Consider the following 15,549-nt stretch of genomic DNA (forward strand, 5'->3'; position numbering starts at 1 on the left):
TACTACCTTATAATGGTTGGCACTAAATAAAGAAAACTATAATGTTATTTCAATATAATGATTTTTTTTTAAATTTAATATTGCAGCAAGCAATTATACTGTTTTTACCACCATGTTTTCAGAAATTTAGATTTCTGTATGAAGATTATTATTCACATTTTATATGCTGACTATACTAAATCTCATACCTTACTAGTTAAAACTAAATTATTTTACTGCTGCACTAATCTCTTTTGTGTACTGACAAAGAAGGAAAAGTTGTATAAAGAAAATAATACTGAGAACTATACAAAGAAGTGTATTGATACAAAGAAGAATTTTTGTTTTTATATCAATTATATGACCTGAAGTCTTGCATCTCACCAAGATTCCATAACATTTTAGCATTATGAAATCGTATCATAAATTTTTATACAGTTAAAAAATTACACCTATAATTTTTCTCTAGACAACTTTCAATAATGTACATCATGAGCCTTAGATAATTAACATTTTTTATAGGTTATTTATATTTTTTGTTAAAGTTAGACATAACAAAAGCTGATGTTCTAGAGCTAATAAGTAAACCACCGCATGAAATTGTGATGTAACTGTAATCTATTAACACAATAGGAGTTACTCACAATAACAAAGCAAATTATACATTCATAATGAAAGATTGTAAACAAAGATAAGAAACAATTGAACATCTATTAATATGTAACAAAACAAGTCCTACCTGAAGCAATACTTTTATAAATTTATATAAAATATAAATCTCACATATATATAATATCTTATATATATATATATACTAACCATTTCAAGCCTTATTATAAGAACTTGAACTAATAATGGAATATAAATGTCAATAAATCTCATTTTAGTGATCTGTTTCTTTCGTTTACCAAACCGCCACCTCATCTTACATGAATATAAATAAAATATTTAAATTAAAACTATAATAAATGGATAAAAAAAATATTTAAAATAAAAATGAACGCCCTTTAAAAAAGCAACTATTTATTAAAATAGTTTAAAAACCAATTATACATGGAATTTCAAATGTTAAAAAAGAACAAAAAAATATATACCTAAAAGCTACTTTAAATGCATTAACTGGAGATTATCTAAAGTTTGAAAACAGAATTTATAAAATGAAATACTTTTAACAGATATATATTTTTTTTAAAGAAACTTCTATATTAAATACATTATCATGCTATTATATTGAAGTAACAATAAAACCGTTTTAATTAAAATTACATTTAAAAGAACTAACTTATGATAATAAGCAAACGTTCAGTTTTCCTGCAATTGATATCGATGGGTATGTAAATTGTTATATAAATATAATAATTAATACAAACAAAAGAATTTGAAATGGATGAATTAAAAACGTTAGATCCTGAAAATAAAGTTCCTTTGAAGTAAAATTTCTAACAGCACACAGTAAAAACAAGTTAAACATAAACTTGAAAGAATCAAACTAAGCCAGCCAGTAATGAATCTGATAAATAAATGTAACTAAATATATTTGACGTGAATCATACTCGTTAAATATCACATCAACAGCCAATCAAAAATGTAAAAGAAATTAATAAAACGTACTATATTTAATAAGTATTCTATATATTAATTAACTGATATGTCTAATACCACAATACAATTGTTTGTTTATAACTAGAATGAAATACACATAAATAATTCAACAGTTAATATATAAGTATTAGACATAACAAAAACAATGAGTACATACAAAAAAAAATTTAGGTAATTTTAAATATTAATATTTTTACTGGCTTGAATCGCTAAAAATAATTTGATTTAAATGATAAAGCTGAATATCAGATTAAAAGTATTCAATTTATGAACAAAACAAAATTCATCTTTATACAAATCTCCTGATGAACATTACTTAGCTTAAGTTTAAACTAAAATGATAATAATTTCTTGCAATAAGTTTTATAAAAATCTGGTATATAGTTTAGATCTGTAACAACGTGTATTCATGCATGTTCTGGTATAAATTACACATGCAAACAACTAACCAGTTTTTCTTCGACATTAAAGAAGGAGGCAAACTAAATAATAGATCATTTGGCCAGATGGACTAACATTCATTCTTACATTTGGGCTATAAAATTTCATTCAGAGCAGCACAATGGCCTTTCATAGCCACCTGATTAGGTAGTAAGGATGTATTTTAGCCGAGGCAGTAAGGCGGTGTTTTGAAATCTACATGTAAATAAATGAGCTGTGCAAGATAATGAACAGTGTTAAAACAAATTACTAAGTAACCCATATATCATTTAGGCTAATATCCTTCTACGTTCTCCTCCTGTACTGTTCCATGTATTTTTTCTACAGCTTGTAATACTTCTTGGAATTCTGTTTCTGCAACAATGTATAGAACCCGTAGTTGATTTTCCTTACCTCTTCTAATGCATCAAAACAGAAACCTTTAAAGATTAAATTTTAAACAGTCTGAGGGAGCCTAGTAGGAAGTAAAGCGAGGAATGACAAACAAGTATACATTCCATTAAGTTATTAATAAGGAAGATCATTTGTACAAACATACCATTGCAAAACAGCACCCCCATGAACTATTAGCTAATGCCTTTATCTGGCTCTCTCTTGCATCCTCTCTAAAATAGCTGAACCAAGTCTTACAACTTTACACAGAATTTTATTCTATATATATATTTTTTGTTTTAGAGGAAAAAATACTGATCTCAGATTAGTATAAAATTTATGACTGATACTAGATATAATTAAAGCTAATGATATTTTATAAGTTTTTGCTTTAGATGCATATATTAAAAATCATACTGTTCTGAAAAACATGTTAAATTTATAATTTAACATTAATTTATAAATTACCTTAAGATGAAGTATTATTTTTTATTGTAAAATATTCAGCTGTTTAAAACCACAATAATTTTAAATATAATTAAAAAACTGATATTCAACTGAATTAAACAAAAAACATAGAACATAAAGCATTGTTGAAAACACTCCAAGTTTTCGGTAAGGAATAGAACAGTTGATTGTGCCATTCAATGACTTCAGGGGATACAGAAGGGTACTAGATAGAAATGGAAGTGCATTAATAATCTGCATGTATTTAGTGTAAAGATATAACCACAAATATAAATAACAATGCTGTAAAATTATTTATAACAAACATAAAAATGTTACCTGCTCTTGTAATTGTAACAATTTTCTAGCACGCTCATTGTCTGAATCTTCTGAATCACTCGAAGAGCCAGATGTAGAACCAGATGAACCTGAGGAAGACCTTTCCACACCAACTACCACTCCAGCAGCATTAGGAGGCATCACAGCTCCAGAAGCACTAGCAGGATCATCGGGCACCTTGGCAAATCTAATGGAAAAAAAATTAATTTAAAAATGGATCACTAAATAACACCATGCTAATAATACTAAGTGACTAAAGCTTAAATTAATTATTTTCTAATTCTTATGATCTCATAAAAAATATATAATACAATGAATTATAATTCTCAATTAAGTAATACATTTAAAACAAAATTATCGTACTTTTTTTTTTATTAGTAAATCAATATATTCAAATTAAAAAAAAAAAAATATGAAGTCTGATTCGAACCGATGTGCCTCCCCTTCTAAGATCCTAATACTTCATTAATTAAAATTTTATTTGGCTCTAATTCTGGAACCAATGAAAATAAGTACCACTTATGATACATCGTTGAAAAGCTCTCAATGGGCATATACTGTAGTTAATAAAAAGTCCAAAATTCAATTTTTTTTGGATTTTGGATTAATACATGTATAGACAGACCCATCTTTCCTATATTTTCAAACATACATGATTCAAAACGAAAATATTTCTTTCCAATAGTAACACATATTCAGTAGTGATGCATCATTTAGTTAATATGACAGAAAATCAAAGATAGATTGGGCAAAAATTAAACTAACATTTTATTAAGTTATTAAAATATTCTATTGAGTACTTTTGTTTAGGAAATGAATATTTTTCTTGAAATAATTACCAAAACTGCAAATGATGCATTTATGAAATATACAGACCAAGTCCAAAATATGTAAACCTCTTAACAACTTTAAAACTATTCCAGATAGAATACTAAAACTTTCAGGATAAGGTAGGTATCTGTCAACTACTTTACCTTTTGACAAGAAATAGAATTTCAACCCCCTTCATGAGAAGGTAGCCCAGAGAATGTAATTCAAATATTTTAAATGGTAAAATCCTTTATGTATATATCTTTTTAAAGGTCTCTAAATTCAAGAAAAATCGTATAAATAAAAAGTTGGTATAGTGTCTGTACCAAAATGACAGCAGAATTAAGTTTTGATTTTGAAAAAAATTACATTGATAATTTAAGTAATTGTTATCACAAATAAATAAATTTATAAAAATTTGATTAAATGGATGTTATTAAATAAATACAATATTCAATAATTCCCTAGTGATAGTTGTGCTGATTCTGAAACCCTAATTTGTAAATCATTGATATGTTGGGGTTTATTGTGATAAGCGACCCACACAGGGAGTAATCCAATGGTGACAAGTCGAGTTATCTCGCTGGCCTTTCGCTTTGACCCCTTCGGCTGATCCATCTTCCAGGAATAAATGCATTTAAAATTTTATGTAGCTGAAGACCTAAAACAGGCAGGGCATCTTGTTAAAAGCAAATGTTTTGGAAGTTGGGGAAAACTATGTTTGGAATGATAAGGTTGAGAAGCAAGCTTCATATTTCACTGCGTTTAAAATTTTCATCAATAAATATAGGCCCTTTCAATCGCCCAACAATAATACCCGCCCATACATTTACTTTGACTGGATGTGCCTCATGAAGCCAGTGTGAATTAATATCAGTACAGTATCGACAATTATGGCGATTTAATTGCCATTTTAAAAAAATGTGACCTCATCACTAAAAACTATGTTGTTTAATAAATTAGAATCTGGGTTCATCATAATTTCACAGAAATCAATTCTTTGATTATAATCATCTTCATTAATGTCTTGCACCGGATGAATTTTTGAAGGGTTTGAAATTTTCGAATCACTGAATCTCTAATGTTATGTTCTTGTGCTGCTCGAGTCAAGGAATAAAGATTCTCTATATATTCTTGGTAACAATTTGTTTTTTGTTGCAGATTTAGGGGATAACTTAAGTTATCTGAAGTTATAGATTCTCTATAAATTCTTGGTAACAATTTGTTTTTTGTTGCAGATTTGCCCTGGGAACCAGGGCGGTCCCTGGTTTTCCCCTATTATTAATGCTTCCTGTTTCTTCAAATCGTTTTTTGACACTGTACCTTTTGAAATAGGGATAAAATTATTGAATGTGCATTGAACAATTCACAAACGTCATAATACTACCTAACTCTATCACCAAGGCCCCATGTCATTAGAAGTGAGACCCTCTCCTGTTCGTTAAATGACAATGTTGGTAGCAATGTTAGCAGGTAGCACAGAAAAAATTAATTCAGTAAAAAACAAATACAAATGTAAAAAAATAGTGGCTTACAAATGTGGTAAAGGTGGACAAAATCATTAGTTAACCGATCACAATACATTCTTATAAGAAACTAACAGTGTAATGAATAACACTCTAAATGGAATATTACATAACAATAAATTAAGTTTAATTTTGCAAAAATGATCAGCTGATCAGCATGATTAGTTGACAATATTTTTTATTTTATTCATTAAATTGGAAAATAAAATTTTTTTGTGTTAAATAAAATTTATTGATTTTTAACATTTAAATTTTTAAAATAGACTGTAATTGAATTTTAATTTATTTCAGTTTAATTTCTCTTTATTAAATTTTATTTTTTGAACTTATTAAATTTAGTAATTTCCAAAATCCAAAATTTATCCTGCTGCCATTTTGGATACAGACATCATACCAATTTTTTATTTATACCATTTTTCTTGTCTTAAAGAGACCTTTAACGTGATGTATCACATAGTATTACTTTTAAAATATCTGAGTTACAACCCCCAGAGCACCCATCCCAAGTGGGGGTTGAAATTCTATTTCTTATCAAAAGGTAAAATAGATGAATAATACCTTATCCTGAAAGTTACAGTATTCTATCTGGAACGGTTTTAAAGTTGTTGAGGGGGTTTCCATATTTTTTATTCACTCTGTATGTTACCTACATTCTACATAACAGCTTAGTTTTCGTTACAGCAACCTATTTGTAATTACAAGGATTTAAGGGATAAAAAATTTAGGCAGACAAGTTATAGATGCATGGTATAATAACTTAAAACATAAATTAGGAAAGAATACTGGATGAATAATAGCTAAGAAAACTGTGGATAAAATGAAGGAAGACAGGTTTGAGAATGTGGAAGATGATCAAGGCTTAGAGGAATGCTTCTTCAAACAGGAAGAATAACAAAAGAAGAATATTTATTTAAAGTTTATATTAAAAAAAAATATAATATTTAACATAAATTACCTAGTTTCAAAGACATCTTGTAGTTTATGTCCCATACCCACTACATCATGATCAGGAGGATTGTATTTGTAACAATTTGTGAAGATTAACCGAACGTCAGCAGCAAACTCAGATGCCGTCCTATATTCCCGATTATCCATTTTTTGCTAAAAATTAAAAGAAAATTGATTACATTTTGATAAATACAAAAGAATTAATACTATATGTCTACCTTTCTTATCATCATTTGATTTATTTTATGCATATCTCTAAATCTTCCGATTCTGCACTAATTTTTAACCTTAAAACATTAATTTCGGTTTAATAATTTATTTCATGTATAGTTATCAAACCTACTGTATTCTATTGAATAACCTACTTCACATATTCTTATATTATCTTTTTAACTCTTACTTTTTACCTGCTATGCTAAATTAACAAACTAGACTTGAATGTCTATAAATGGCGATGACTGTTACAGTCATTAGCCACTAAAAAGCTAACAAAATGCAGTGAGCTGTGTCCAAAGTTTGTAATGCTGGTAAGGTGATAAATGGAAACTGCTTCATTGATCACTGAACATTGCTTAGGCCACTGTCATTTTACTTATTTCAAACTTTTCAATTTCCAGGATATTATTCCCCAAAATATAACAGATTGCAGAGCAGAACAGGAAAACACTTGGTTCTTTTCACACGAGTTTGCATAAACTTCTCTTTATTATCCAAATAATGTAAAAACTTATACACACTACAGTGAAACACATTTCAGATTCTTTTAATTTTAATGTCGTCTTACAACTCATTTCTTCATGACATATACACTCTAAAAGCAATTTTAATTTTTTATCACTCTTAATTTTTATTTGATATTAACGGAGTTTTTTACAAACAATTTCATTCTTGTGCTAACCAACCTTTTGGTTCCATCTTACTTTGTCTGCTCTTTGAAAAATTGGTTAAATAACAAACTTTAACCCTTTGAGGACCAAGGTTTAATAGATTGAAATACTAAAAACTGGGCTGTTTGCACACGTTTCTTTGGTCAATATTTCATTAGGAGCTTCAACAAATGTAACCTTTAATTCTTTAATTTTTTCCCACTATGCAACATAAAAATTAATTATTATTTAAGAAAGAATTTTCTTACAGATTATGCTCAACAACTTTGCACGTTGTAAATATTCCCACATTTTGCAGTTCTCATTTCAAAAATCACCTTTTAATCAAACTTGGAACCAGCAAGTTCTATCTGATACAATTGCTTAAATTTATGTTTAATTGCAAACAATTAAACCAGTTAAGAGATAGTTTAAACCAAAGTTTTAAACTATCTCATGCAACTGTTAATATGTTTAAAAATGTAGTCAAAATTGTTTTCTTGATTCTACCTATTGTTGGTTTGTGTAAACTCATTGTTGGTTTATGTAGATAATATCTTGACAACCTAGTTTCATTTCCAAAATGAATCCATTGGTTGTGCTTTCAACTAGATAAAGTTAAAGTCTTTTATTACAAATTTAGTGATTTGACTAATGTTATTGTAAATACATATTTTAAATTTCAGATATAATTATCTTGATACATTATTTAAATTATCACATTTATTGAGTAACTTTGTATGGTTATTACAAGAAATATATATTCAAATATATATTTTTGTTCAGAAAGCTTTCGTAAGTTATCCTAGTAATTAGTAATTTAAAAAAAATTAATTCTTTTAATTAAAAGAAATTAAGATTCGACTCCAGCAGTTCATTTAAATAACTTATGCACATGAGCCACTGAAACAAAAATTGATTATAGTAAATAAAATATCGAGCATTTAACTACGATTACCTTAACAGTTCCAAGATCCATTGGTTTCTTAATAACATCATGGTAATCATGTAGGCCCAACCACTCAGCATCCACTGGTTTGTAAAACGGCCATGCGTAGCCCTACAATTAAAAAATAGTAATACATTACTTTTATAATTAATATTTCATTATCACACACTATAGGATTAATGTAAAAAAAAAAAAATAATAAATTAATATTAATTGTATGTTATAACAAGACTAGAAACCTCAACCTTACTTCAAGTAATGAAAATGGCATCTTTTTTTTTAATACAGAATGTTAAAAAAAATACTGATTATTTAAGTAAAGTTTTATGGAAATTTGCTAACAATATTTCACTTTAAAAAAGTTGTAAACAGGCTGGGAGGTACAAACACTTACACTGTTCAACCTTCGAGTAGTCAAAATTTTTACCACTGGTTTGTGCTCCATATATGAATTTTATAAATAACAAAATATGCAGTAATGTATAAATAAATTATATTTTTTTCCAGTCATGTCAACTTAGACAAAAAATTCCAAAATCTAATTAGTCATTAGGGGACATCAAACCCTTTAAATAAAAAGAATGAAAAGATTAAGATAGCAGAAATGATTACATGTTAGGAATGATAAAAAAGAAAAGAAAAGATGATAATTGAATTAACCCTTTATAAGGCAGTGAAAACTACAAATTCTTAAACAACCATTTAGGTCCATTTTGGTCCATTTGGTCCAATTTGGACCAAATACATATCCTTATACTACTAATAACCATAGATAATATGTTTTTTATAAATTTCCCAAAAGTTGGGTAGTGGCAATATGCTTGCCACACTGCCTGTGTAAGAATTGGATAAGAGGATAAAAATAGGATGGATATTGATGTTTAAACATTATTTTATCAGCTACAAATATTATTATTATTATTATTTTATACATAAAACATCATGATAAAACTTATAATTACAGTAATTGTTCTGAAAAACTAACCTCTTCTAGCAACTAGTCTTTATATAAAGATTCTATGAGTTTCAAAACCACATTAGTGGTTAGTCCTCGTTCAACTCTAGCTTCTTGTTTACCAGTGTAGATATCAAACTGATAAAGATACCCGGTATTGGAATCAACACGATACCAAACTTTATATCCCCTCTTTCCAGGCTTTAGAGGTAGGTATTGCTTGAGGGCTGATTGACCCTTGAATAATACCGTAGACTCATCAATTGATTGTGCTCGAGGTGCACAAAAAAAAATTTTATCAAAAAATTTCTGAAAATACACAATGGAAGGTTTTAATAATTGAAAACTGATAGATTCAATGAAATTTTCATCAAAATTAAGTTTATCTACCGTTTCAAAATTCTGTGTAATATTTTCCTTCCATGAAGGTTCATTATCATGTGAATCACTATCACTTTCTTCTTCATTGACGTTTGGATCTCTACCTCATTGTCAGCTTTCCTAAATTATTATATCAAGTACAACATTCTGGTTATCAGGAATTAATAACCGGCAAATAATCTATGTCATTGAAATAATCCAGATTATTACGATCTTGAACATCATGAATACCATCTTCGTCACCTAACTTCTCTTCATTCTCAGAGTCTGATGGTATAGTTATATATTAAATTAATTCCCTTTTATTTAGGTACTTTGATAACATTTATGAAGAAAAAGAATACTTCATTAGAATGTATCACACAGATAGTTTTGAAAAGAGGCAGTGACAAGCATATTACCACCAGAGAAAACTCGTAATAAGTAATGGCAACTGTATTGCTACCACAAAAAAATAGATTTAAATAATAATAATAATGACATAAAACTATGTTTACAACATAGATGTAACCTGTACAACATTAAATAAACAAAAATACTTTTTTAGGTGAAATCAGTCACAAATAATGAATGTTCTACAATGAAAACTGAGCTAGCCCGATACTACTATAATCTTAATAACTTCAAACCAGTATACTGAGAAGAAATATGTGGGTTAAATTGGAGGGAACAGTTCAGACACAAACTAAATACGTAGTAGCACCTTATCCGAACAGATAATGGAGTGGCAGAACTGCTCCTTTGCCTTATAAGTAACTCAAGAACTTGATGGCCGTATTTTTGCCATTGCCTTATAAAGGGTTAAGGGAATAAGGAACAAGGCTAAGTACATGTATCATGTCAGACTAAGCTAAAATTAAATACATCACGCAAACAAATGAGAAAACTATGAAAGGAATATTGGGAGCAGAAAAGTGAAGGTAACAAGATCATGAAGTAGATTCATTTTTATAAATCACACAATTAATATAAGATGACAAATACTAAAAAATACGTAAATTAAAACAGTAAATAATAAATGAAGATATTCTCACTTTCTAAGAAAAGGTAAATTAAGTTAAAACTTTATTCCAAATGGTGGTGGCTTCCTAGAGTTGGAAATAAAAATCACTAACACTTATTAAAGTAGTAACAATATGATTCGCAATCATTTCATGAAGTGATCAATGACAAAAATTATTACAAGTGAATCATTTAAAACATCAGGTAAATATAAATAAACTTTTTTTCTGCTCTGCAACCATGAAAAATTTTGAATTTCAGCTAACAAAAGTAAAAAAACAATTATAAATATTCAACATATAATAAAGATTTAGCTATAACTTCAACAGATAAAAGCAAATTAAACATACCGAATGTTTTTTTGAAAACAGCTCTTTAAGAATTTCATTACATGCTTGAAGTGATTCCGAAAGTTTCTCCTTTGGTTTCCCTTCATGTGGTACCTGAAAAAAAAAAACTTATATGAGAAAAATAAAACAACTGAAATATCTGTCAAAGACAAGTTACATACATTACCAAATTTTTATAAAAATATCACTGAACCTGTACAACAATAGTAAGTGCTAATCCAACTCGTACTTCTTCATTTATGTTTCATGTTCAAGAAAATTAAAGCATTAAAAATAAAACTTTACACAGTATGCTATTTAACTAACTATAAAGGAATAAATAATCCACATGATAACTGAGACTTGATAATTTTACTTTTTAACCCCAATAAACTGTAGTTTTTTACATATTCATATTTCTACATGCAGTTATCTCAGGAGCAACAAGACCATTTGTCGACAGTTATTTCTATATTGCACAGATTAGAGATGGACAGTTCAAAGAACTGTTAAGTCTAGCTGAAAAGTCATCAGTGATGTGCACATGAATACTTCCACTAGCAAATGAGTCATGAAAAACAGGTACCAGCGACAGTGGAGACCAAGAATGCTCTCCATTGTTGCTCTTATTGTTGACTGCTTAAAAGGGGCTGTTTCACATGCCAATACAAAAGGAAAACAACTACCATCACATTTTAGGTAAATGAATAGTACCCTGCATGTATGTAAATACTAATATTTCTTTCAAAATTTACTTGCACATCACAAAACTGCATCCTCCAACACATTTAACTTCAGAAGATCAAGTGGAATATGAGGTAGCCATTCAAATTAAACATGAGGAACAAGATGATTCTATTTTTGAAGCAGAATCCTATTCCTATGAGCCTTATTAGATAACTCAAGTAAATTAAATGACTGGAATCTGAACATGTTGAAAAAACAGGCTGAGATTTTGGGATTTAGTATGAAAAGCTGGAATTTTCTTCATTCTGACACTAGTGTTTCTTTTGAAATCATCAGGAAGTTTCAAGATTTATATTTAGAAGAAAATAGTTTTAGAATAGACTAAAAAATAACATTATTTGAGCAGTCATGGAAGCACTTCATCATGAACATAAACTCTACTAAACAGACTGTTCACAGATTTGAAAACTAGTTGAAAGACAGTCTCTTTGCACAATGGCAAGAAATTGCCTTCTGTGCTTATGCAACAAACATGAAAGAAACATACAAACAGTATGAAAATCCTGTTAGAAAAAATTTCCTATTTGAAAAATTTTGTTGGGATTTCTAAGTTATTGCATTAATAATGGGTTTGCAGCTCAGCTAAGCTACGCTAAATGTTGTTGCTTTTTGTACATACAAGACAGCATAGACAAGAGAAATCATTTTTCAGAAAGGAATGTCCAAAATCCTAAGTACTTACCACCTAGACAGAATGTGGAACAACATCCCCCATATAGTTAACTCTGAAATGATTTTTCTACTTCCACTCTACATAAAATTAGGACTTTTCCAAAACTTTATAAGACGCTAAGTAAAAATGATGCTGGATTTCATTATTTAAAAAAAATTCTCAAGTTAAATATAAAATCAAATAAGAAATTTTTGTGCGTTCTCAAGTAAGAACTTAAAGATGGACAGTTCTTAAGTCGTCAGTGATGCTCACCAGTGATAAGCACAGGATTTGCTTCCACCAGCAAATCTGTGATCTGTCCACTGTTGCTCTTATTGTTGGATGTTTAAAAGGGGTTTTCCAGATGCTACCAAATTTTAGGAAAACTGAATAGTGCCCTGCATGTAAATCCTTTCATAGATGTCCCACGAAGAAACAGAGAAACTTTCAGATGTTCTACTGTGAAAATAATGAAAAAAGTTCATAACATAGGTCTGTAAACGCTTTGTTTTCAAGTTACAGCTAGCGAAGATTTCAGAGTGCATTGCATGTTCTGCATTACTGTTATGAATTGTTGCCAGTATAGTGTAGTTTAATTAAGTATTTGTTTATTTGGTATCATACGGCAGAAATGCCTTTGTTATTTACAACTGAGGAATATGCTGACTTTTCATTTATCTCGGAGGTGTGTGATGGAAATATGACTGCTGCTGCAGCAGAATATCAGACATGTGCCTAATCACAGAGTTCAAATCCTAAATCATATCTTACGCTATGAGATATATGTATACTTCCCAACTTTAGTACTCATCATGACCATTCTGCCCATCATAATGCTGATATTGATGAAACCATTATCGAGGCTGATCAATGTAGTCCGGTGTTAGTACAATGCCTTTATGGCAAGTTGTTGTTTCCCAGTCTATGGTGTGGAGGATATTTTGTAACCAACTGTAGCCTTACCATAATAGTTTATATTCATTACCATGAATACAAAATCTTCCACCAACAGATCCTCCTCCTCTTCGTTTGCAATACTGCAGCTGGTTAAATATTAACTGGCTATTGCACAGGTTCATTTTGTTTACAGTTGAAGCGTAAATTTCAACATTGATTTAGTGTCAATGTGCGGTGTGGTTTAGTTCATGATCAGCTAATTTGACCATTATTCTGCCAGGACAAATAATTTCCAACATTTACGTTTTTATTCCTTAAGGAACAATTTCTGCAGCTATTAGAAGGCTTTCCACTAGCATCAAGATACTGCACGTACTTTGAGCACATGTTGCACCTCCTCACCTCTCACATGCAGTATTGGATTACTTAAATAAGCAATTTTCAGTGCGATGGATTGGCCGTGGCGGGCCACAACAGTTCTGGCCACCTTGATCACTTGATGCAAGTCTTTTTTTGGCATATGGGGTTGGATGAAATGTATTATGTACAAGAATAAAGTTCATAAACGTGAAGAGTTGGTTGCTCATATTAAGCCGGCACACAAATTAAGTGCAAATTGTGGAGAGCAACACTAGCAATCTGAAATCACATAGCCAAATGTTTGAAGTAGGACAGATTTTTGAAAATTTACAGTATGCTGTATTAAATGTATCAATTACATTTTTATTTTTCTAACATTATGTCAATTATAAGCTTAATTCATTTTCTGTAGTTTAAAAGTTTTCAAACTGTAGTGTCAGTAACAAAATCAAACTTCTTGAACTTGCATTTACTTTTTATTGGGCTATTTTACATTAATTTTCTCAGAATTAAATTCTCTACAGGCTTTGATAATAAATTTTAGTATTTATTAGTCATTTAACAAGTTTTTATATTAGTCGTAAAAAAAAACATGTTTTTATGATAATACATTTTTCTATTTTACATCAGATATTATGAAAACTAATGGATATATGTTATATTTAATTACATTTGTCAATTTATCACGTTTTACTCAATTTGCCAGGCCAAAAATCATTCAAAAAAAACCATCTAATCTACCCTTAGTTTGGGTTCCTAGAATTTCAGTATGATTTTATTTCACTCTGCACAGGAATCTGCAAAATCTTTCGCTAGCTGCAACTTGCTAAAAAACAGTGTTTCAGAATCCATGTTTATATGAATTTTTTTCATTATTTTTGTTAGTAGAATGAGCTCAGAAAGCACCAGTGGCACTACATGAAACACCCTTTATTTACATACATTTTTATTTGATATTGCTTTTTACTTACTTTGTTCTTTCTTTCAGTATGATTAAATTATTTGTGTAATTAATTTAATTTTTTTATACTACATGAATCACCTGTGTAATTAATCAATACAATAATATTACTAAAAGTGACCAAAAACTTTGATTCCTGAAAAAAAAATAAAACCAAAAAAATTCTCATTAACAGGCCAGGACAATCATTAATAATCTTTTAAATTATTCATTAAAAAAAATTATAGCAAACTAAAGATAGAAAAGCCAGTTAGTTAATAAACACTCAATAAAAAATAATTTCTGTCAGAAGCACTTTTATTATCAAAAAGTAATACAAACGACAAATGATGTGTGCAGAACGCAAACAACAAATGTTACAATTTGCATCATTCAGATGACGCGCATGTGCTCTTTTATTCATCATACAGAAATGTCATTAAACAGAATAAGCTATGAATAACTGACCAAAGTTAACTCCAGCCCTTGGCTGATGCTAGTCTGCTTATATTCTGTTCTAAAAGTCACTGAACTTTTAATTACTTTAATTAATCTTCAGAAATGTTTTTCTCCAGGATATTAATTAAATGGAAAACTACCTTACATTAAGACATCAGGGGAATAGTACTCAAATAGAAGTTCCTACAAGTTTTCTTAACATATTTTAAGTAATTTTTGGGATTGCCATGTAAAAAAATTACCAACACCCAGGAACAAAAAAAAAAAACCATGAAAACATTTTATCTTATTATCAACACTTTTAAATTTCTAAGGAGTAAGCACCATTTGAAATATAAGATCTGTGACTAAATTTGACACTTTGTTATAAGAAAACAAACATTAAGAATAACCAGAATGATGCATTAGATTTAAATTATAAGTACTGCAGTTAGATACTGCCAAGACAGTCAAGAGTTAACCTTTACGTATATGTTAATAGCATTTGAATACCAGATCATGGATACTGGTGTTCTTTGGTGGTTGGATTTCAATTAACCCACACATCT

At 29.1% G+C, this 15,549-nt stretch overlaps 1 protein-coding gene across 5 annotated transcripts in view; it reads right to left on the bottom strand.

The window, feature by feature from the left end:
* LOC142328110 (homeotic protein female sterile-like) overlaps positions 1–15,549 on the bottom strand; it is a 147,676-nt gene that overhangs the window by 77,729 nt on the left and 54,398 nt on the right. For all 5 annotated transcript variants that reach the window (XM_075371619.1, XM_075371622.1, XM_075371623.1 and 2 more), the window contains 4 exons: positions 10,968–11,060; positions 8,289–8,390; positions 6,472–6,617; positions 3,181–3,367 (listed from right to left, as the gene is read on the bottom strand). In XM_075371619.1, the coding sequence (XP_075227734.1) occupies positions 3,181–3,367; positions 6,472–6,617; positions 8,289–8,390; positions 10,968–11,060 (528 nt within the window). The remainder of the gene's footprint in view (positions 1–3,180; positions 3,368–6,471; positions 6,618–8,288; positions 8,391–10,967; positions 11,061–15,549) is intronic.

This window comes from Lycorma delicatula, chromosome 7 (genome assembly GCF_047948215.1).
Source record: "Lycorma delicatula isolate Av1 chromosome 7, ASM4794821v1, whole genome shotgun sequence".
Lineage (NCBI taxonomy): Eukaryota > Metazoa > Arthropoda > Insecta > Hemiptera > Fulgoridae > Lycorma > Lycorma delicatula.